Source organism: Tenrec ecaudatus, chromosome 14, assembly GCF_050624435.1.
Source record: "Tenrec ecaudatus isolate mTenEca1 chromosome 14, mTenEca1.hap1, whole genome shotgun sequence".
Taxonomy (NCBI): Eukaryota; Metazoa; Chordata; class Mammalia; order Afrosoricida; family Tenrecidae; genus Tenrec; species Tenrec ecaudatus.
The window spans coordinates 60,572,118-60,595,636 of record NC_134543.1 but is presented as its reverse complement, the minus strand read 5'-3'; the positions used below and the strand labels follow the sequence as shown (position 1 = coordinate 60,595,636).

General features: G+C 37.1%; 1 protein-coding gene and 1 non-coding gene across 3 annotated transcripts in view; one reads left to right on the top strand and one right to left on the bottom strand.

Annotated features, from left to right (window-relative positions):
• Window positions 1-22,385, top strand: part of TOGARAM1 (TOG array regulator of axonemal microtubules 1) — a 94,587-nt gene extending 72,202 nt beyond the window's left edge. For both annotated transcript variants that reach the window (XM_075531022.1, XM_075531021.1), the window contains exons 15-21: window positions 119-277; window positions 3,305-3,431; window positions 4,254-4,372; window positions 15,405-15,594; window positions 17,555-17,774; window positions 20,290-20,376; window positions 21,230-22,385. In XM_075531022.1, coding sequence (XP_075387137.1) covers window positions 119-277; window positions 3,305-3,431; window positions 4,254-4,372; window positions 15,405-15,594; window positions 17,555-17,774; window positions 20,290-20,376; window positions 21,230-21,483 — 1,156 coding nt within the window. In that variant the 3' untranslated portion in view covers window positions 21,484-22,385. The remainder of the gene's footprint in view (window positions 1-118; window positions 278-3,304; window positions 3,432-4,253; window positions 4,373-15,404; window positions 15,595-17,554; window positions 17,775-20,289; window positions 20,377-21,229) is intronic.
• Window positions 3,560-3,632, bottom strand: TRNAK-CUU (transfer RNA lysine (anticodon CUU)). Its single transcript has one exon. It is a non-coding gene; the product is annotated as a tRNA-Lys (tRNA).
• Window positions 22,386-23,519: the final 1,134 nt, after the last annotated feature.

Genomic DNA, 23,519 nt, shown 5'->3' with positions numbered 1-23,519 from the left:
CTTTAACCAGAAAGAATGATTGTTGAAGTATAGGAACAATTTAATCTCTGGAAAATAATTCATACATGAACCTTTTTCCAATAGCAGCTTTGTTTAATTGGACATGTGTTCTTAACAGCCATTTACACGCAGCAGTGAGAAGATGCTCAGCACAGCACTTAACAGATGTAGTGGAATGTATGGAACCGGGACGCGTCCTATCTGGAGCAAAGGATATGGCTGATCGTATGATACCAGCTGCTGCTAAATTTGCTCAGGACAGTTCACAAGAAACCAGGTAATCGGTGATAATGATGTTTGCTAAGTCTACTTGTACAATGGCTTAGAAATAGGAAACAGGATAAAGAAAATGAATATTTTTCTAACTAGAAAAAGCAGTGTCCCTAAGGACTGGTGATGGAGGATGGTCTTATTAATAAACTTGTAAGTGATCTTGATGGGGTGACCACTGAATTCTCCAAATTTATTAATGAATACATACTTCTAGGTAGTGAATTGTAAGTCACAAGAATAAACTATATTGAAATGGTACAAGACTATCCAAATTTACAGGAATTCTAACGTGGGCAAGTTTAAAGTACTGCATTTGGGGGAAATGATATTATTGTCTAAGCTATCAGGTAAATCACGGAAATAGGTACACATGAAAAATATAGTAAGCAAAATAGAAAACACTAAATTATTCCCTGGAATGTAAGATAACTGCACATAGTACACTACTATAGTTGTGATAGTAATGGAAATTTTTAACAGAGTCAAATCCCTGCCTTTGTTTATCTTTAAGCAAATTACTTATCCCTGTTGTTCTCTGTTTCTTTGTCTATGAAATTAGGGGGTTGAACCAGGTAACATAATGTGCCCCACACAAACCTAAAATTTTATAAGAATTACATATGAAGGCATATTAAAAGGGAAGTTTGAGGATCTTGAATTCATGGAAAGTAAAGTATAAGAAGGATCAAATTTTTAATATTTTATGACAAATCCTATTTATTTAGCTAAATCTATCTTGTGTAACTTATTTAAAGCTAATGCAGAAAGTAAATATATTAGGTTTTTAACTGCTGTATAATAAATTACCACAAATATAATGGCTTTAGGCTACACAAATTTACAAGTTCAGAGAATTTAGGTCAGAGATTTAGCATGGCTAAACTGGATTTTCTATTTCGGGAGTTACAAGACTGCAATCTAGGTAATAACTGTGCTGGGCTCATATCTAGAGGCTCTAGGAAGAATCCACTTCAGGCACATTCAAGTTGTGGGCTAAATTCATTTCCTTATGATTGTAAGACTGACATCCCCTTCTCCGGCTAGCTGTCAGCAAAGGTTCTCTGTTAGCTCCTAAAAGCCATCTATATTCCTCATCAGTTTCCTTCTTCAAGCCAGATTCAACTTCAGTGTTGAATCTCCCTTGAGCTTGGAATCTCTCCAGCTTTCTATTCTACCAGTGTAGAAAGCACTCTGAATTTAAGGGTTTATGTCATTGGATTAATCCTACCCGCATAATCGATCTTAAAGTCAACGGTGCCATATAATGTAACAATCATGGAACTGATACCTCATCATATTCACAGATTGCTGAGGTTAGGGCAAGTCATTTTTAGGGAAACAAATTCTTCATGCTGTGATTTTTTTAAATTTGTGAAGATTAAAAATATTGGTCAGTGCTACTGAATAGTATATAGAAATTGTTAAATTAGTTTATGTTCTATGTATATTCATAGTAAACACAGTAAGCTATAAAAAGAAAAAATAAGTGTTCATGATAAACAAGTTAGCAACAAGAACAAAGTCATAATTTATGTGCATTTTTACTTTATCTTTTAACGGCATTGTCATTTGTCAACTCATTGCAGTATTTTTATATTCTTATTTGAAACTTTAAAAATATAAAATGGCTATTACCATATTTTCAAGTTTTGCTATATGTTACGTTTTATATTCCTAGGCAGACTTGTAGTTTGTATTAGGCTTTCCTATATCCATAGGATACAGTGGACCCATGCTGAACATTTCAGACTGAACATTGGAATGGTCCTTGGACCAGTAATTGATTTCAAACTTATATTGTCACAGACCTTATTATGACTATGGGGAGAAGAGAGTAATAAATAGTCTCTGATAACACCTTTCCTTTAAAAAAAATTCTGTTGGAAGGTGTCTGGTGTGATACAGAGAGCTTTGGTGGTGTAGCGGGTCAAACATTGGACTGTTAGCAACAAGGTCAGCAGTTTTACCCACCGTTCACCCCGTGGAAGAAATCTTCAACACCCATAAAGATTTGCACTCTCGGAGCCCACAGGACTGTATACTGTAGGGTCAATGTCAGGTCTGCTGCAGGTCACAGTTAACTCTGCCTGTGAGGGTTTTTTGGTTTTGTTTGATATAGATAATCCTGAAATCACCTTATTACTACTCCTTCCAAAAATAAGACCTTGCTTTCTCTGCTTCTTCTAGCCTCAGATACCCCAACGTACAGGCAAAAGTATCATTATGATTTATTTTAGGGCCAGATGTTGAATACAAGACTGAAGTCTCGGATATTATCTCCTGTAACAATCCAGAAAACTTCAATATGCACCTTTCTTTTAATAAGTGATTTTTAAATTGTGAATTAGGGGGAGTGATGGTTCATTACAAACTTTTACACAATCTGAAACTTCACTAGGAGTAATATCCTGGCTTAAAGTATTATACTAAGGAGTTTTTTGGGGTTTTTAAAATGCACATAATGTAGAAACCTAATCTGGGAAGTATTATAGCATTCATTAACATGTAAGCATATTAGGAGAGTGTATAGCATTAATTAACAAGGTTATCAGTTAATATTGCATATATTTGCACAGAACAGGTTTTTGAAGAATGGAGGCCCAGGGAAGGGTTAAAAGGAAGAGAAGGTCAGAAATACAAGACATAAGGGGAGTTGATGCAAGCCAATACATCGGGCCAGCAGGGGACCAGCAAAGGGCACTAGGACACACTTCTGCTTCTCACTTCTGCAATTGCCAGCCTTGATGTGGTCACTAGGGTGCCTTTAAATGGGAACGAGGGGGTGGAAGTGATTGGGAGGCTGGGAATGAAAGCATTTCAGTCAGGTGGACAGGGGCACACACAGGAGAATCCAGTACTCTTTGGTTCAATTAGTATAACTACATTACAGTACTGACTTAAGATAGGTTTGGGGATCTTGATGTATGTTGATAGATTCCCCCCCCCCATTGAAAAAAATTTCAGTTAAAAACAGAAACATTGTTACTATGAGATATTCAATGTTATTTAAATATTTCTCTAATATCTACAGGTATTATGGCCGAAAGATGCTTTTTCTCATGATGTGTCATCCTAACTTTGATAAAATGATAGAAAAGTATGTTCCCTCTAAAGATTTACCTTATATTAAGGAATCTGTTAAAAACTTACGGCAAAAGGTAGGTGGAAAAAGATTGTTTTTTAAACAACTTTAAATATGAACCATATTTGCCCTGGAAGATAAAGAATAGACATAATTATCTCATTATGACTCGGTCAGCGTTCAGAATTTATATGTAAGATACTGCACCCAACGTGGGGCTCGAACCCACGACCATGTGATTAAGAGTCTCATGCTCTCCCGACTGAGCTAGCCGGGCACATCAGAATTTATATTCATGGCATTTTCACATTGTAGTCCTGGGTAAACTGTAATGTCAGGAATGGAAAGTAAATAATTAGTGAACACGTATTTGCTAGAATGCACATTCAGCACTTTGGAAATTATAAGCCAGCCTGCCCTTTGACCCACGGCTCTGAGAGTTAGCAACGTGGTAAGTAGGCACTTAACTTTATGTCACTAGCTAGAACTTGTGCTTTTAAAAAATAAGCATGATGTTCACCATGCTCGTATGTTTTACTAGACTTTGTACCATACTGCGAAGCATTTAAAGGGAACCCCTGTAGGGCAAATGATTGAATGAAAACCTAAGCTGCAATCTAAATTTTCACTCAAAACAATAATATATTAGTTGATTTTTTTAATTTAAAGCTTGTTTAAGTAGTATGATTTCCTCTTAGTAGATCACGTGTTTTGTTCATTTACTACTAACTTCAAGGTATTTGATATACCTATATCCTTTGAAGTATAAATACGCAGATAAAAATGCTTTCTGTCATTAAAATCAATACTGGTATAGTGAAAATGAAATTATCTAAATTATTTTATCTTAGTTTTAAGACCTTTATCAGATTGCTCTTCTCGGTATATGTACTCATAGGGCTTGGGAGAGATGCCAGTAGACACTCCTTCAGCAAAAGGAAGACGTTCTCATACAAGCAGTGTTGGAAATGCCAGGTCATCGTCGGTTTCTAGAGATGTTTTCAATCCAGCTGAACGGTAAGATCATTTGATGTCCACAATGGTAGGGAACTCATTCCCTAGTGAGAGTAGTCTCATTTGGATGTTTTCATGAACTATCCCAAGGGTATTTGTCAAAATTTAATGGCGTTTTAAAAGTTTGGTATGAACGTAAAAAGTCTAAGGTAATTAGCTTTCATAAGGCAATTATATATTTACCACAACTTGCTTTTACACTTGTGCCCATTAGTAAATCTTTAGTGTTTTTGAACTAGTCAATATTCGACTTATGTTGGAAAAACTTGATTTTTTAAAATAAGTTTATTTTTACTGGTTATAAAAGTAATATATATTATGGGTTTTTGGTTTTTTAGAGCCTAATTTTATTGCTAACCAAAGCTTATCCAATATATTATGGTTTTTAAAACAGCTTTGGAAATACAAACATTAAAAGAGGACTTAACTAAATACTCATAATTTTGCCAATCCCCCCCAAAAAATCTACTCTTAAAATTTTTTCAGTATAGTTTTATATCTGTTTAAGCTACTTCACAATATTAAATTTATTGATTATACAATTTTTAACTCTTTCCTAAGTACTACTGCAACCTCTTTGGTATTCAAAAAAAATAATTTTATTGGGAGCTTGTACAACTTTTATCACAGTCCATACATACATCCATTGTGTCGGACACATTTGTACATTTGTTGCCCTCATCATTCTCAAAACATTTGCTGTCTACTGGTGTATTTTTTATCTTCATATTTTTATTGTTTTTTAATATACCTTATTGTGGGGTACCAGCCCCACAATCGAATGGATCCAAGGGGTAGTTGTGTAATTGAGGAGTAAAATTAAAGAGACACCAGACAATATAGAGCATGCAATTGCTCACCCTCTGGATGGCCATGATCTTAGCAGCCACGTCCACGCAGAGAGAATATATTTCTGATCATGGCTCATATGCATTTTGGGATGTGTAAGTTCCCCTAAATACAGGTAACCACATAGGTAACAGGAAGGGGCAGACACGTGTCAAGAAGAGGATGAGTTAGGGGTGTACATGCAATAGGAAGAGGAGGTACTAGGGGTGTACATGTGACCAGATGGGCGGACTCTAAAGTCAAGATGGCAACCTAACTTGACCCTCCTGAGTTGGATTGACCTTGTCTTTGGGGTCTCCTTAAGGGGAACAATCCACTCTCCTTATCAGTAGGGAGTGGGCCCCACCTAGGGTGGGGCAGACAATAGGGTCTGATGGCTCATACTCTCAGGGAGGTACCCTCTAAACAGCTGACCTCCAAGTGTAGAGACATAGACCTTGTGATAGCAAACAGCATTTTGGTTTGGCATATGACATGGGGGGACAACCTGGGGAAAAATCTTTCTGTGTCCCACACCTTATATCTTGTGAAAACAGCCATGATTGGTCAGTGGGTTCAGAGCTGGGGTGCTAACAGAAATGCCAGAAGTTTCTGATGTTGGAAAAGTTGACTAAAATATGTCACGAAGTTTCTATGTTGGAGTCTACTCTGATTGGGGTTTCCTTAGGTTTTCCTTGACTATTCTGTGGATTTCCTTGCTTCTTCTTCGAAATCCTTATAAGTTGTATATTGTTCCTCTTGATTGGGTCCCACATAATTCTTAGGCTGTATTTGGTCTTCTTTGATTTTTGTTATTGTTGCTTGTTTTTCTCATAGGTTGGAATCAAAAGATGTGCCTTAGAGTTCACTAATTCTCGCTTCCGTCTCTTCAAGTCTATTTATTCTTCTTTTTCTCTTTTGCTTTTATTAATCATTTCATTGGGGGGGTTCTTACAAATCGTATAACAATTCATCATTCAATTGTATTAAGCATACTTGTACATATGTTGTCTTCAACATTTCCAAAACATTTCCTTTCTACTTGAGCCCTTGTTACCAGCTCCTCTTTTATCCCGCTTCCTCCCCAACCCTCCCACCCTATCCTTGATCAATTATATATTATTATTGGGTGTATTTTTAAATATACTTTGAACATCAGTTAAATACTATATGAGTAGATAAAAGGATATTTGCCATATTTTCTGAATTTATATTTCTTTGAAATACTTTATAAGTTTAAATGCTAAATTTGTGAAAAAATAAAAATCTATATGAAAATATGATCTAGCATCCTGTTAATTAAAGTCTAGTTAACAGAACAGCCACTTTAGATCTTATTTGAAATGCAGAATCTTGACTTCCTTCAGACCTTTTGAGTCAGATTCTATCATTTACCCACATAAGATATAATTACATAAAATCATGGATCAGATAAGTTGGTATAAAATACTTCTTGGAACTTAACAAAAATAACCAAAAAATTTTATAGACTATTTATTGAGAGCATACTGTGTGCTAGACCTTTTCGGAGCCCTTTATTGACAAGTTACTCGTTTTGTACACTGTTATTCAATTTAGATTTGTCTGATATGCCCTTACAAGTAATTTTTTAATTATGAGGATATTCGTTTTTGGCAAGAATACCAAAAAAAAGTGATGATGTGGCCTTCTCTTTACAGCTCATCAGATTCATGATTTTTTATGTCTTATTACTGATGATGCTAACCTTAATCATTTGGTTAAGTGAATTTCTATCTTATTTATTCACTATAAATTTAATGTGTTTTCTCATTGTAATTAATAAGCATTTGGGGATACATTAGGCTATGTAAATATCCTATTATCATACTTATGTCTACTAACTTTAATGACTTGATATGTATTATACCAGTTATTGGATGTATTTTGGTATAATGATTATTTTATTTCATTCTCATTCCTTCTACATTTTCTAGTTGAAATCTACTTTTAGAAAAAAAACAAACCTGTCTGTTTGTCTCCATTTATTTATTCAAATATTTATTTCTGTTTGTATGGACTAATATATAATGATAATATCAAATATTATATATTATTGATATGCTAATGAGTGATATCTAATGATAATAAATACATTATTCTATGGGTTTATGACTCAGTGCTATCATTATTTGCATTGTATTTCAACCTGTTCCATCTGCTTTTGGTTACCTGTTGTACTTTTTAACATGCTTCATTCATCCTTTAGTGAATATTTTCTTTCTTGCATCACAAGATTTTCCAAGATCATCGTGCATTTTATTTTCTCCATTCTAATCTTTGCTTTTTATTTTCTTCTTGCTTGTTTCTGTACCAACTAGACTATTAAATGTAATGTTAAATAGAAATAGTAAGACAGGCATTCTTACTTTATCAGTAACTGTAGACAAGTAGTCCAAAACTTAGGTTCAATATTTCACCTTCAAGTATGATGTTATTTGTAGATTTCTATTCAGCACTTTATCGGGATGAGGAAGTCTTCTGACAATAGTTTGAGAGTTTTATCCTAAAAGCTGTTGAATTTTATCAAATGTTTTTTTCAGAATCTGTTACTATGATCATAAATTCTTTTATTATTTTACTATGGTGAAATAACAGTGATTTTTTTTTAACAATTTATTGGGGCTGATACAATTCTTTTCACAGTTCATACATATACATACATCAATTGTATAAAGCACATCTGTACAGTCTTTGCCCTAATCATTTTTTTCTCTTTTCTTCTTTTACATTTTATTAGGGACTCCAACACCTCTTACCACAATCCATACATATACATACATCAATTGTATAAAGCACACCCATACATTCCCTGTCCCAATCATTCTCAAGGCATTTGCTCTCCACTTAAGCCCCTTGCATCAGGTCCTCTTTCCCCCCCCCCTCCCTCCCTTTTCCCCCCTCCCTCATATGCCCTTGGTATTTTATACCTCGTTATTTTGTCATATCTTGCCCTATTCGGGGTCTCCCTTCCCCCCTTCTCTGCTGTCCCTCTCCCAGGGAAGAGGTCACATGTGGCTCCTTGTAAACAGTTCCCCCTTTCCAACCCACTCACCCTCCACTCTCCCAGCATCGTCCCTCACGCCCTTGGTCCTGGAGGTATCATCCACCCTGGATTCCCTGTATCTCCAGCCCTCATATGTACCAGTGTACAGCCTCTGTCCTATCCAGCCCTGCAAGGTAGAATTCGGATCATGGTAGTTGGGGGGAGGAAGCATCCAGGATCTGGGGGAAAGCTGTGTTCTTCATCGATACTACCTCACACCCTAATTAACCCATCTCCTCTCCTAAGCCCCTCTATGAGGGGATCTCCATTGGCCGACACTTGGGCCTTGGGTCTCCACTCTGCACTTCCCCCTTCATTTAATATAATATATATATACACATACATATATACATATACACATATATACACATACATACACACACTTATATCTTTTTTTTTTTTTTTTTGCATGATGCCTTATATCTGGTCCCTTGGGCACCTCGTGATCGCACTGGCCGGTGTGCTTCTTCCATGTGGGCTTATTTGTTTCTGAGCGAGATGGCCGCTTGTTCACCTTCAAGCCTTTAAGACCCCAGACACTATCTCTTTTGATAGCCGGGCACCATCAGCTTTCTTCACCACATTTGCTTGTGCACCCATTTGTCTTCAGCGATCCTATCATGGAGGTGTGCAGTCAATGATATGATTTTTTGTTCTTTGATGCCTGGTAACTGATCCCTTTGGGACCACTCGATCACACAGGCTGGTGTGTTCTTCCATGTGGACTTTGTTGCTTCTGAGCTAGATGGCCGCTTGTTTATCTTCAAGCCTTTAAGACCCCAGTCACTATCTCTTTTGATAGCCGGGCACCATCAGCTTTCTTCACCACATTTCCTTGTTCACCCACTTTGGCTCCAGCCGTTGTGTCGGGAGAGTGAGCATCATAGAGTTCCAATTTAATAAAAGAAGGTATTCATGCATTGAGGGAGTGTTTGAGTAGAGGCCCAAGGTCCTTCCGCCACCTTAATACTTGACCTATAAATATCGACACAAAGATCTATTTCCCCAACCTCCTATATATATTTGCATGTACATGTCTTTGTCTAGACCTCCATGAATGCCCTTTGACTCCTAGCTCTTTCCTCCATCTCCCTTGACCTTCCTCCTGCCCTACTACCATGCTTCATCGCCACCTGGGCTAGAGTATACCTCTTCTCTAAGCAACCTTACCCTTGATCATTTCCCACCAGGCCTGCCACTCCCCCTTCTCTACCCTTTGGGGTCCCATGTTTTTCCCTTGTCCCTGGGTTTGTTAACACCACTTCCTTACCCCCCCCTACCCCCCACCCCAAGTCCCCCCGGAACTGTCGGTCCTGTTGTTTTTCATCCAGATAGTTCATTCAGCCTGTCCTATTCAGACAGACCTGTGGAGTCAACAGTGATTTTTAAAATTATTTTTAAACATTCTTTTTTGTGGGGATTAGCCCTGGTGGTGTAGTGGTTACCTCATCGATTTCAGTCCTCAAAGTCAGCAGTTTGAAACCACCAGCTTCTCCATAGGAGAAAGACAGGGCTTTCTACTCCTGTAAACAGTTATAGGCAATTTTACCCTGTCATAAAGTTGGCCAAGAGTCAGCCGTGACTCAATGGCAATTACGTGAATGATTAAGCCCCACTTGATAGTAATATTTATAGGTAGATTTTATTTGGGTATATTTTTTTGTCTACATTCATGAAGGGTATTGGTCTGTAGTTTTCCTTGTTTTAATGATTTTTGGTTCAAGTACTGGGACATTGCTGGGTAATACCTTTGGAATTTCTTTTTTAAACCATGAGTTATTTTAAGGAATGTTTAATTTCTACATATTTGAAGACTAAGTATCTTTTTGTTATATTTTTTTAATTTAATTTTTCCTGTTAGTGCTCCAAAAGGTTTCAGTCTTCCTTCATTTATTGACACTTATTTTATGGTCTATCAAATATGGTCTATTTCAGTGAATGTTTTACATCTACTTGAAAGAATGTGTATTCTGCACTGGTTAGATGTAATGTTCTAAAATGTCAATTAGATCAAGTTGGTTGCTTTCTGTTATTCAACACTTCTATATATTTGTACCAATTACTAAGACTGTTAACATCTCTAACACTGGATTTATTTAAACGAAAATAAAAAACGTGAAGCTATTGTTTCCCAACATATCCTCCATCTAGGCTATACATCTCTAAAAGTGGTGTTCCCATCTCTAACCCTTCTCATAAAAGCCTTTACCCTTTGACTCACACGATGTCAAAGTGGCAGTTTTAAGTAGAATAGGGTTGTTGTTGCTTTGGGGGTCTGGTAGAGGGGAGGCAGGTGGTTGTAAAAGGGAGATGAGGCTACAGAGTACAGGAAGAAAAAGTGTGTTTGGAAACTGATTATTGAAGCAGTTGTACAATTCTGCTTGATGTGATTAAATTATGAATAATATATGTATTAACTCCCAATTAATATTTAAAATATATACAGTTCCAGGAATGGGTTTTGGGCTTGCACTATATCCTAGCTCCAACTTAAGAACCAATTACCCCCCCCCAAAAAAAATTACATCATAGCCCTACTGCATATTTACCCTCAGGAAGGGAACACAGAAGGTACAAGTGGTATAGCAAAATGTGGCAAAGTAATTAAATGGTGCCTGGTTATCAGATAAAATAGTGTCTGTGATCTTAAGGGCTTATCTTCAAATAAGCAGCCATCTAAATGAGATGGTAGCTGAAATCACATGGAAGAAGTACACCATCATCAGTCACTGAGGTGTTGCAGTCCATGTAATTCAAAGTGGAAGGAGGAATTAGTGTCAGCCTAAATTGTGAGAATCCTGTGTTCAATAGGCAGTGGATGAGAGTGAGAGGCCAGGATTCATTTGTGGGAACTGCATAGGAAATAGACTCCACTGAACTCCCTCTTTCCACAGTTGGGGGATGAAAGGATAGTGGTTACTGAACAGAGTGCATTGGAGAGGAGTATAGAAAATCGAAAGCATAAATCTGATTTGAACAGTTAAAACCTTGTCAGTTGATCCCCCCTCTGATACTTGCTGAACCTGATTTGGTTTTCAACATTTTCTATATTTTTGTCGTGTTTGCTTTTTTTGTTTGTTCATATTAGGGTTTATCTCCGAGGTGTCTGTCTTTGGGGGTCATCCTCTTGAAGTTATATTACATGTTTTTCAGTATCTGAAAACCAGGATTGATGAGCCTATAAGGACAGCAAGTAGAATAAGAATTTTTAGGTTTGGGGGTTTGGGGTTTTTTTGGGGGGTGGGGGGATAGGTAAAAGGGAAACTATGTCAAGGAGTCCAGGAAGAAAAATAATGTTTGGAAACTGACTGTGGTAGCATTTGTACCATTCTACCTGATGTGATTGCTCTGTGGAATGATATATATGTATTAACTCTTTTAAAAATAAGAAAATGGTTAATCTATTTACCTAAAATGATTTTCAGGTTCTTAATACTGATAAAATTCAGTAAAATTATTTCTAATGGCACTATTGGCATCCTCAAGGAATTCAAATAGTGTTCCCTTGAAATATTCTTTTGAGTTTTGAAAATAAAAAGAATTCTGGATAGGTAAGGAGAAGTGGGGGTAGGATAGATGGAATAAGATTTCCCAGTGAAGTTCCCACAGGAAAGTCACAGAATGAGTAGATTCGGTGTGCTGGTTTGAAAGGGAGCGTGGAGGGGAAATCCTCAGTGCAGCTTTCCTGGCCTTTTTCTCATCAATGGAGTTTTCCGTTTTCTTAAAAGTTCTTCTTAATAAGTTCCCTTGATTGTCCTGTATCCTCCAGGAAAACTTGTTGTGTTAGCCTGTGTTGATTAGAGAAACAAATCCAAAAACATTCATGTGTGTAAGAGAAAGCTTTCTATCAAAGAGCAATTGTGTATTGAGAAAACATCCCCACCCAGTACAGATGAAGTCCATATGTCTGATATTAGCTCATATGGCAATACTAGTCCATAAATTTCTCTTCAGACTCACCCAGCACATGCAATCATGCTGAATGCAGGAAGGTCACAACCCAGTGGGTTAAAAGTCTTGTGGCTCCAGTGCTGGTGGAAGCCTCTCAGTGCTGGCGTGGGTCTCCATGTGGTTCCTTCAGCTGTCTGAATGTGGCTCCTCAACAGGAAGAAAGTGAGACAGAGTGTAGCTCTCCTCCAGGGAGAAAGAGAGGAAGTTCTCAGAAGTCTCATGAGAAGGCCACGCCCACAAGGAGGTACCATCAGGCTGTGACCTGATTGACAGGCTAGACTCCACCCCTACAACTATTTGTCAGGTTGACATAAAATTATGTAACCACCACACTTGTCAAGATTAGTCCTTAGAAATTCCAGTAAATCATCAACGTAATGTTAGAGCTGACCTCTCTCCCTTGAGTTTAACTGGTCCTTCACATCTCCTTAAAACGACTATTTTGATTGAACCTTTTTTCTTTTTTTAAGGCACCCTAAGAGACTAAGGCAATAGATTACTGAAAAAACTTGTCTGACACTCCACCGATCACTGAGACAAGTTTAAGCTCTTTTTATATGGAATAAACTCATAGTGGCACTATTTTGACTTACATTTGTATTTAACTCATGTTTTTAAAGTAAATAATTCCGTAGTATTTTATTTTTCTCTTAGGTATATACTTTGGAGTGGAATGGCTAGGTCGTATGGCAACTCGTTAATCTTGAGAAATTGCATGATCAATTTTGAAAACTGCCCTGCTATTTTACAAGTCAACCAGTGGTGGATAAGGAAGGGTTCCAGTTTCTGCATATCCTGGCCGATATTTATTTTCTGTCTTTTCCATTCTAACCATCTGTGTTAGTCTAGGTAGACTACAGAAATAAAACCATAGAAAATCATGTGTATAAAAGAGTTTTATATAAAGGGTAATTGTACATTTAGAAAGCATCCCAACCCAGTCCAGTCCAAGCCCATAAGTTTGATATTAGCCATTTGTCCAATACCAATCTATAAAGTCCTTTTCAGACTCACAAAACACATGCAATAATGCCAAATGCGGGACGATCACAGGCCAGTGGGTAGAAAGTCTTTGGATAAGTGGTGTTGTAAGCATCTCAGTGCTGGCCAAGTTCTCCCTTGTCTGGCTTCAGAGGTCTGGTTGCATCAGGGTAGGGCCATGTGGCTTCTCCAGCTCAGGGCACTAGCATAGTTCCACTTAAGCCCTTTGCATCAGGTCCTCTTTTTTTTTCTCCCCTCCCTCCCTGATCCCCCCTCCCTCATGAGCCCTTGATAATTTATAGATTGTTATTTTGTCATATCTTGCCCTATCCGGAGTCTCTCTTCCCCCCCTTATCTGCCGTCCATCTCCCAGGGAGGATATCACATGTGGATCCTTGTAATTGGTTCCCCCTTTCGAACCCACTCACCCTCTTCTCTCCCAGTATCACCCCTCTCACCCCTGGTCCTGAAGGTATCATCCACCCTGGATTCCCTGTGCCTCCAGCTCCCATATGCACCAGTGTACAATCTCTGCCCTATCCAGTCCTGCAAGGTAGAATTCGGATCACGGTAGTTGGGGGGAGGAAGCATCCAGGATCTGGGGGAAAGCTGTGTTCTTCATCGGTACTACATCGCACCCTGACTGACCCATCTCCTCTCCTAAACCCCTCTGTGAGGGCGATCTCCAGTGGCTGACAAATGGGCTTTGGGTCTCCACTCTGTACTTCCCCCCCCTTCATTCACTATGGTATATATATATATATTTTTTTGCATGATGCCTTATACCTGATCCCTTTGGCACCTCATGATTGCACAGGCTGGTGTGCTTCTTTCATGTGGGTTTTGTTGCTTCTGAGCTACATGGCTGCTTGTTCACCTTCAAGCCTTTAAGACCCCAGACGCTATCTCTTTTGATAGTCGGGCACCATCAGCTTTCTTCGCCACATTTGCTTATGTACCCATTTGTCTTCGGCGATCATATCATGGAGGTGTACAGCCAATTATATGATTTTTTGTTCTTTGATGCCTGATAACTTATCCCTTCAGGACCACGTAATCACACAGGCTGGTGTGTTCTTCCGTATGGGCTTTGTTGCTTCTGAGCTAGATGGCCGCTTGTTTATCTTCAAGCCTTTAAGACCCCAGTCACTATCTCTTTTGATAGCCGGGCACCATCAGCTTTCTTCACCACATTTACTTGTTCACCTGCTTTGGCTTCAGCAGTTGTGTCGGGAGGGTGAGCATCGTAGAGTGCCAATTTAATAAAAGAAGGTACTCATGCATTGAGGGAGTGCTTGAGTAGAGACCCAAGGTCCTTCTGCCACCTTAATACTAAACCTATAAATAGACACATAGATCTATTTCCCCATCCTCATATATGTATTTGCATGTACATGTCTTTGTGTAGACCTCTATAAATGCCCTTTGACTTCTAGCTCTTTCCTCCCTCTCCCTTGACTTTCCTCCTGCCCTACTTCCATGCTCCGTCCCCACCTGGGTTACCAGCTATACCTCTTCTCTACGCAACCTTACCCTTGATCATTTCCCTACCAGGCCTGCCACTCCAATCTTTGTTGTTTTACTTACTTCACTCAACATAATATTTTTAAGCTTTATGTATGTTGCATCATATGTCAATTTCATTTTTCTTTCTGGACTGGATAATATTCTAGTATATTAGATTTTGTCCACTTATCTGTTGCTAACATTTGAGTTATTTCTATGTTCTGGTGGAAAAAACATTGCAGTGAATGTTGGTGTATATGGGAGTTCCTGCTTTAAAGGTTTTAGTAAGGGGAATTGTTGCGTCATATCGTAATTCTTTGCTCAAATTTTTTAGCAACCCCACTATGTCTTTTACTAATTTTGCTTTGTGTCCTCCTTTTTTTTTAACCCGAATCCTAACCCAACTCTGTGTCCTTTCAGTGTCATTTATCTTAGTCTTGGATATGATGTGCTGATTCTTGTGAGCCCTTCTAGTGAATCACCAAAAGGGCTTCTTAGAATACTGACCCAGATAGTACAGTTTTAGATTACTGACGTGTGTTTATAAAGATCATCGATCTTTTGAAGGAAATGTGGAAATAGATATCATAAATCAAACAGAATTGTTTTGTGAATTGTAAAAGAAGTGAGTGTTCAAAGGAAATTATTTCATAAATTGCATTTTTAAGTTAATAATGAAATTAAATATACTTTTCTTTCACTTAGAGAGGTAACTGAAGTTCGTGAAGTCACCAAAAAGTCAATTCCTCGTAATTCTGTAGAAAGTACTGAGTACATTAAAGTCATGACAGGGTTATTAAATGCAAAAGATTTCCGTGATCGTATTAGTGGGATTAAGCAGCTTCTGTCAGATACTGAAAGCAATCAAGAACTTGTGGTTGGAAACATTGTGAAGGTAAGAGCCTTTCAAAATGAATTTTCACTTAAAATCTGTGACTAATATAGTTTATCAGTAGAGAAAAAGTAGTACTTTGTGTAAATGGGTTTATGTCATTTCAAGTTGTTAAAAGAAACATAGTAGAAAAAAATTTGAATTTTGCTTTGTTAAAGCATGATTGGACAAATGAAGTCATTGAAAGAGTGAAAAAGAAAATAGCTGAGTAAGTCCCATGAGAGCTTTTCAGTCTCAAGATAAGTAAATGGTGAGTGAAACAAAAGGTATTATAAAAACAAGCACATTTTAGACACCTGAGTTTTCTCTAGATGAGATAATAGAACTTGTCATGTGGGTTAGCAGCTTGTGTGGACCAGCTGTCACTTTAAGAAGACAGCCAGAGAGGTGGGGCTAGTGAGTGGTGGGTGTGGCAGAGTATGCTGAATTTATCTCAGTTGATTCTCAGAGTACTTTATCAGTCGTTTTTATCTAGATAATATACACTAAACCTAGCAGACATAAATGTGCTACTGCTGCATTTATTCCAATTTACAGCAGCAACCGGAGAGAGTAAAGGAGAGCTGGCCTTTAGGGTTTCCAAGGATATGATCTCTGTGGAATCTGACTGCCCCTCTGTTTCCCATGGAGCAGCTGATGAGTTTAAACCTGTGACCTTCAATGAGCACCCCCAGGTCTCCGGTCAAACATGCCATCCACCTCACTGCCACAGCCATCGAGTCAATTCTGACCCATGGGGACCTGATAGCTACTCTTATCTTATTAAAAATAAAAATACTATATTTTGTCTCTTAGAAGTCAGAAAGTAACATTTTCTAATGTACTTTTGTCTAAAAACGAACCTCATGGAAAAACTATTCTTAATGTGAAAATAATTGCTAGACAAATAAACATCAAGATTTTACTAAATATTTTCAGCCTCATAGAGTATTCTCTACTCATTTGACACAATTACAATTCATTGTATAACAAGTTACCAAGTTACAAGTGTCCAAGTTATGGACAACTCATACTTGATAAGTTATATAAACTTACCCTCACTTTGAAACAGTTGAGCCAACTCCTAAAACCAAACTCAACCCTACTGCCAGTGAATCCGTTCCAATTCATAGCAGGCTGCCGCTTATTTCTGCTAGTGGGTTTGGGTTTCATTCTCTGACCTATTTGTATCCAACCAAATGCTTTAACCATGTCCTACTAGGACTCTTTAAAGAAGCCCTTACTTGCAATAAGTTCTCTGTCACAGTCTCCTTCCCTTGCGGCATGTGCAGCTTTCAATCACTGAAAAGCCTCGAGGCCTTGCCTTGCACTAAATATCGGCTGAAGAAGAATTATCTGCACCTATTATGGATTCCCTATAAATTCCACTTAAAGACACACTTAGGATTGGATTTTGTCTTTTACCTTGCCAGTTGCCTGCCTGTATGCTGAATTTATGAACGTTAAGAATTCTAAAGAAGGGTTAATTATTAATCACACAGGTTAAGAAACAATAATAATATTTATCTCTGAAATTGCTTCTAGAATTCTACCAGAATAAATTAAAAATAAGTCTGATGTCTCCCTGTGCTATGAATAGAAATGAAAAGAAAAACATTCCTTAAGCTCTTAGCATTAGCAAAGTTCACCTGGACCTTCTAGAAAACAGGGTCTTACCACATTTATAGTGAGTGCTTCCGTTTTCTGCCTACCGAGTCAAATTTCTCAACCTTAGTAAGAGGTTCAAAGTCATTCGAAGTCATTTTGATGCATTGTTGTCAGCTTTTTAAAATCAAAACACTTTCCATATTCAATTTTAATGTATTAGCATATTACATCAATTGAAATGTGCACGTATGTCTAGGTGTGTCTTTCAATAGTAGATTAAAGGTGATACTATGAAATGCAAAAGTAGACTTTAAGTGTTTTAATATAATAACTGTACAATTATTTAAATTTAAGTAATTTACCATTTTGCTTTCAGATATTTGATGCTTTTAAATCTCGGCTTCATGATTCCAATAGTAAAGTAAATCTGGTGGCTCTCGAGACCATGCACAAAATGATTCCTTTGCTCGGAGACAATCTGTCGCCAATAATCCACATGCTAATTCCTGCAATAGTGGATAACAACCTGAATTCCAAGAACCCAGGGATCTATGCTGCTGCCACAAATGTAGTTCAGGCACTAAGTCAGCACGTAGGTAAGCGATCTTACCACCCAAAAGGTACAATAGCAAAATAAACAGAAATGTTACAATCACACATTGTTCTGTAATTCTAATAAGATTACTTTTGTTTGCATTTTTTTCTGATCGTACATATGTATGATTATGCTAAGATCTTCTTTTATCCATAATTATGGCCATGGAAATACTTTTCCATTTCTCAATACCATTTTCAGTTACTTTTAATACTTAAAAATCACCTCATTAAATTGACTTTCCCTTCCTGTTTTCTTGGCCTTTTAAATTTTTTTCTCTGCCATAATTTACACGAATTTAACAAAAATGAATCAAAGATTTAAAAATAAAACTTTACACTAATCGTTATAAAAAGGAGGGTGGAGGAAAATCTTTAGAACCTCAGGATTTAGTAAAGAGTTATTAGATATGACAGCAAAGGTACAATGTTAACAGAAAAATATGTAAATTGAACTTCATCAACATTCAAAATGTTTGCTCTTTAAAAGACTATTATGAGGATTACAAGGCAAGCTATGGAAACTAACTAGACTGGAGTTCAGCGGCAGACAGGTCCTGGCCACTCAGAGAAATGGAGGAGGGCGGTGCAGGTGGAGGAGATGACCAGGTGCAGAACAAGCAGAGTGCGGTGTGGGGAGTCAAGAATAGTCTGACCCAGAATGTGGGGCAGATCCTGGCCCAAGGAGAAAACCCAGACCACCTTCGCCACAGACAGGGTCTGGAAGGCATATCCCAGCACTTCAAGATGACGTAGCAGAAAGTGACTCGCTAGAAGAACGTGAAGATGAGTGTCCTCGTCCGCATCCTCATCCTCTTCACTGTGCTCCTTGCCCCGGAGCCCTCACTACTTAGGAAGTCTCCCCCCCCAACCCCACCCGCCTCTCCCCGGGGGTGCCAAGAGGGGCCCCATCTCCCACCCACCTCCACACATTATGCTGCTTGGTCCTGTCCTCTGACTCCTCCCCTGAGGACCCTATTCACGTTGCCTCCCTCAGAGAGCGCCTTGGTCCCCCAAAGGAGAGAGAGTTGGACAAAGGCTGTGTCTCACGGGTCTTCAGCACGGGTTGGTGAGACACAGGGCTCGGTGTTTAGCTGGGAAACTGATGGTACTAAAGTGTGGATAAGAAAGACCTTTCAATTAAAAAAAAAAAAAGCAAGCTACAAGTTGGGAGGAAATATTTACAAAACATATCTGTCAAAGGATCATATCTGGAATATATAAAGATCTCAAAACTCAACAATTAAAGATCAAAAAGTACAAGTTTAGAAAAAGTCAAAAGGACGCATTTTACTCAAGAGACTATACAAATGGCTGACAAGCATATAAAAAAGTCCAACCTAGTCATTAGGTCAATGCAAATTAAAAACATGCTCACTACCTACCTTATACATTGTTGTTGTGTAGGAAATAATAATACAATCTGGAAAATAGTGTGATAATTCATTTTTTAAAAGCTAAATGACCAAAAAAAAGCTAAATGACACTAACTATGCAATCCATGAATTGTACCTGGTTATTTATTCCATAAAAGTAGAGACAAATCTACACTTTAAAAAAAATCATTTTATTGGGGGCTCATACAATCTTCTCACAATCCATACCTACATCCACTATGTCAAGCATATTTGTCCATTTGTTGCCATCATCATTCTCAAAACATTTGCTTTCTATTTGAGCCCTTGGTATCAGCTTCTCAGTTTTTCCCCTTCCTCCCCGCCCCCCTTCCCCCACGAGCCCTTGATAATTTATAAATTATTTTTCCCATGTCTTACACTTTTCTGTTGTCCGTTTACCAGGGAGGGGGTTCTATGTAGATCCTTGTGACCAGCTACTCCTTTCTCCTTCACCTTCCCCTTCCCCTCCTGGTATAGCTACTGTCATTACTGGTCCTGAGAGGTTTATCTGTGCTGGAGTCCCTGTGTTTCCAGCTCTGATCTGTACCAGTGTGCATCACCTGGTCTACCCAGATTTGTAAGGTAGAATTGGGATCATGATAGTAGAGGGGGGTGAGGAAGCATTTAAGGATTAGAGGAAAGTTGTATGTTTCATCATTGCTACACTGCACCCTGGCTGACTCATCTCCTCCCTGCGACCCTTCTGTGAGGGGATGTCCAGTTGCCTACAGATGGGCAATCTACACATTTTTCATTGCAGCTTTTGAACATAGCTAAAAATTGGTAATAACCCAGATAGATTCAGCAATTAGGTGGTTAAACAAACTGTAGTACATCCTTCTGATGGAAAATACCCATGAGATGGACAATTCTTTTTCTGTCTTTTTTATACTATAACTCCTTTAATATTTCATACCCCATAAATTATTTTTCTGATATTCTGTAAGAATATTCATTTTATTAATAGAGAATTTTAAATAGTAACTTGATATAAATGTTTTCAGTTGTTAAGACATTTCCCTTGAAAAAATGTAAGTTTTTCATTTTAATGCTGTATAAATTGAAAATAAGATCGCTCATAACTGTTTAAAGATACCTCTATTTTGTCCTTTTTGTTTAGACAATTATTTGCTTCTGCAGCCATTTTGCACAAAAGCTCAGTTTTTAAACGGAAAAGCAAAACAGGATATGACTGAAAAGCTTGCTGGTAAATATTTTTTAAATATATATTTTTAACTATAAAAGTTATTAGAAATTAGGAATTGATAACTATCTTTGGATAGCTTCTAAGTAAGGTAGATATAAATTTATGGACTAGATATAAACATCTATAGGTAAAGTAGATATAAATATGTATATAATGATTCACAAGAGAACTTTATGAGACTTTTTTCCCCAGCGATTTTCTTCAAAAAATTAGTTGCTTTTTGTTTTGTTTCTTCCCCAAGGAAGGATTCAGTCTTCCTTAGTAGAAATAATACAGAAAAAAAATACAAAGACATTGAAAGCAAATATTGATAATCACAGAAAACTCCTGCTTCAAAATACATGTTTTGTATAAAGTCTCTGTTTTTAAAATATATAAATTTTTATTTAACTCCATTTAGAAAACACCAAGATGAATTTTATGTTTGATTTCTCTCTTTACCACTTTTCCCTCAACTCATCATTACATAGGCAAATCTCATTCCAGAAGATTTTAATCCTGGAAGAAAGTTTCTGACTTCTTATTTCTGTATGTTATGATGCCAAACATTATGAGGCATAGAGATAAGGATTCATAAATTTTGTTTTTAATGAGTTGGCTGCGGTTCATTGCAAACTCATAGGACAGAGGAGAACTGCTGTGTAGGGTTTCTTAAACTGTAGCCTCTCCGGGAGTAGATCGCCATGTTGTTTGTCCCAAGATGCTGCCGATAGTTTCAACCACAGCCATGCACTGGTCACCTGAGCACTCTAGCCATGGTGCCAGCACAGACTTCAGGTGCTTTTCAATGATCAGAAATCTAGTTTACTTCTTTCAGAGCATTCTGACTGTTCACCATGATTTTGTGTTTCAGATATTGTTATGGAACTGTATCAAAGGAAGCCCCACGCCACAGAACAGAAAGTGTTGGTGGTTTTGTGGCACCTCTTAGGTCACATGACCAACAGTGGCTCTCTGCCTGGAGCCGGAGGAAATATACGAACAGCCACAGCTAAATTATCAAAAGCACTTTTTGCACAGATGGGTCAGAATTTGTTGAATCAGGCTGCATCTCAGCCACCACATATCAAAAAGAGTTTAGAAGAATTGCTTGATATGACAATTTAAAAGGAATTATGAATCTTAACTCTGAAATATGGTATGATGAACAAAACTGTTTACATGACAAATGGAGCTTTGTTAAAGTTACATTTCAGTGCCTGTACTTCTCATCCAGTAAATTAAGTAAATGGCTATTTTTATTTTTTAGCCCATAAGTCCACATTTGTCCAGTATCAGTCCTAACACTTGTATGAAAGTACAAAAACTAATTATAATTATTATAACCTAATATTCATGAAATGTTAGGTCATGTAGAATTAATGCAATTTTAATATTTTGGAGAAAAGTCCTGCCCATTTGCACTATTCTATAGAATCTGCAAATTATCACCCTATTTGTACAATTAGATTTGTAATTAAAAAATATACTTTTTATTATGTAATCATGTTCTGCTATGTCTCATTACTCAGCATTATTTTAAGAGGTGGAAGAAAGGTCATTGAACTATGTTATCACAAACATTTAAGCTTTGTGTGCTATTTTTGGAAAACATGTATTTCTGAAATCAGTTTGCTGATATGATTGTACAGTATCAGCTTGCTTTTGCTGCTGTGTTAATGTGATGTATTTGCTTATCTTTTGGGCTTAATCATCTATATAATTATGAAATTAGCAAGTTAATAATAAAGCATGATGACCAAAGTTTTAGGAAACTTAAAACCTTTTAAATCCACGTTTTAAAAAACGTGCTGAATGTAACTTTCTTATTTTTGTGTGCAAACACTAAATTTTATTTATATATGTCACAACATTTTAAAAGGTATTATTTTGCTGCCCATTTGTGTAATTCTCAAAAATAGTGCCAGGTGTCCTATAGCTTTTCTCAGAATTCTTGAGCTATATGTACTGTATGCATCTTTAAAAAAAGGAAAAGGAATGTTATAAAATAAAAAGGATTTATTTCTGTAGATGTGTGAGAGGTGTTCTATTCTTGAAATTCTCATATATGATAAAATGGTGGAAATATAGCGATAGCATGCTATTTTCATACTAACAAAAGACCTGGGTTATTGTGTCAGCTTTACATAAAACTGTGTAACCTTGGGCAGGTCATTTACTCCATGGACTGGCATCAGTTTTCTCATCTTTCAAATGTGAGTGCTGAATTAGATGGCTCTCAAGGTCCTGGTCCTACTCTAAGATTCTGACAATTGTATATTGCAATTAATTCAATGATCAGTTTATTACAAATTTAAACTACATTTATTTTCCCTTATTTCTAATTTGTTTAACTGATTTTTAAATTGTGATTCATTGTTTTAATTCCTTGTATAATTCAGAAAAATACAAAAGCCAGGTTTTGTTTATATTTGCCACAACTTTAAGCTTACTTGAAAGGGGGGTAGGTAAAGGGTTGGTTACTTTTTCTATTTATATGAACTATTTTATAATGACATATACTGTTTTAAAATATCTTATCTTCCATGTGTATTTTGTTATATTCCTATGGTTTAGACTAGCAGTTGGCAGTCTTTTCTGTAAACGGCCAAAAAATAAATATTCCAGGTCTCAGATTGTCACATACTGGTTTTTAAATGAAATATATATATATATATATATATATATATATATATATATATATATATATATATATATGTATTTCTTATACATATGATGGTAAAATTTTAAAGTATTGCTACTGGCATTCCAGTTCACACATGCATAGGTTTATTAAAATGAGTTTAAACTTACCTCTGTAACCTGTGGGTAGCTGAAGGCAAGGTCTCTCAATAATATACTTCTCTTTCAGTCTCAATAGGGTGCCTTTATATAAAAAGAAAAGTTTCAAAACACTGGTTTCCAAGGGCATTTATTGGGCCAGCTAATTTCAAGACAGGTTAGCTCAGAAGGTTGTGAATGTTCTTTGGGACTTCAAAGGCGTAATCTTGATAGATTTCTCTTAAAGGACCCTGCTTATTTTTCAGAAGTTATAAGAAAACTGAAAATTCCATTGGTGAGAAAAAGGCCAGGAAATTGTACCCAGAAATTTTCTTCCCTCCTGACAATGTACCTGTTCATTTTTTAAGAGTAGTAAAGACTGT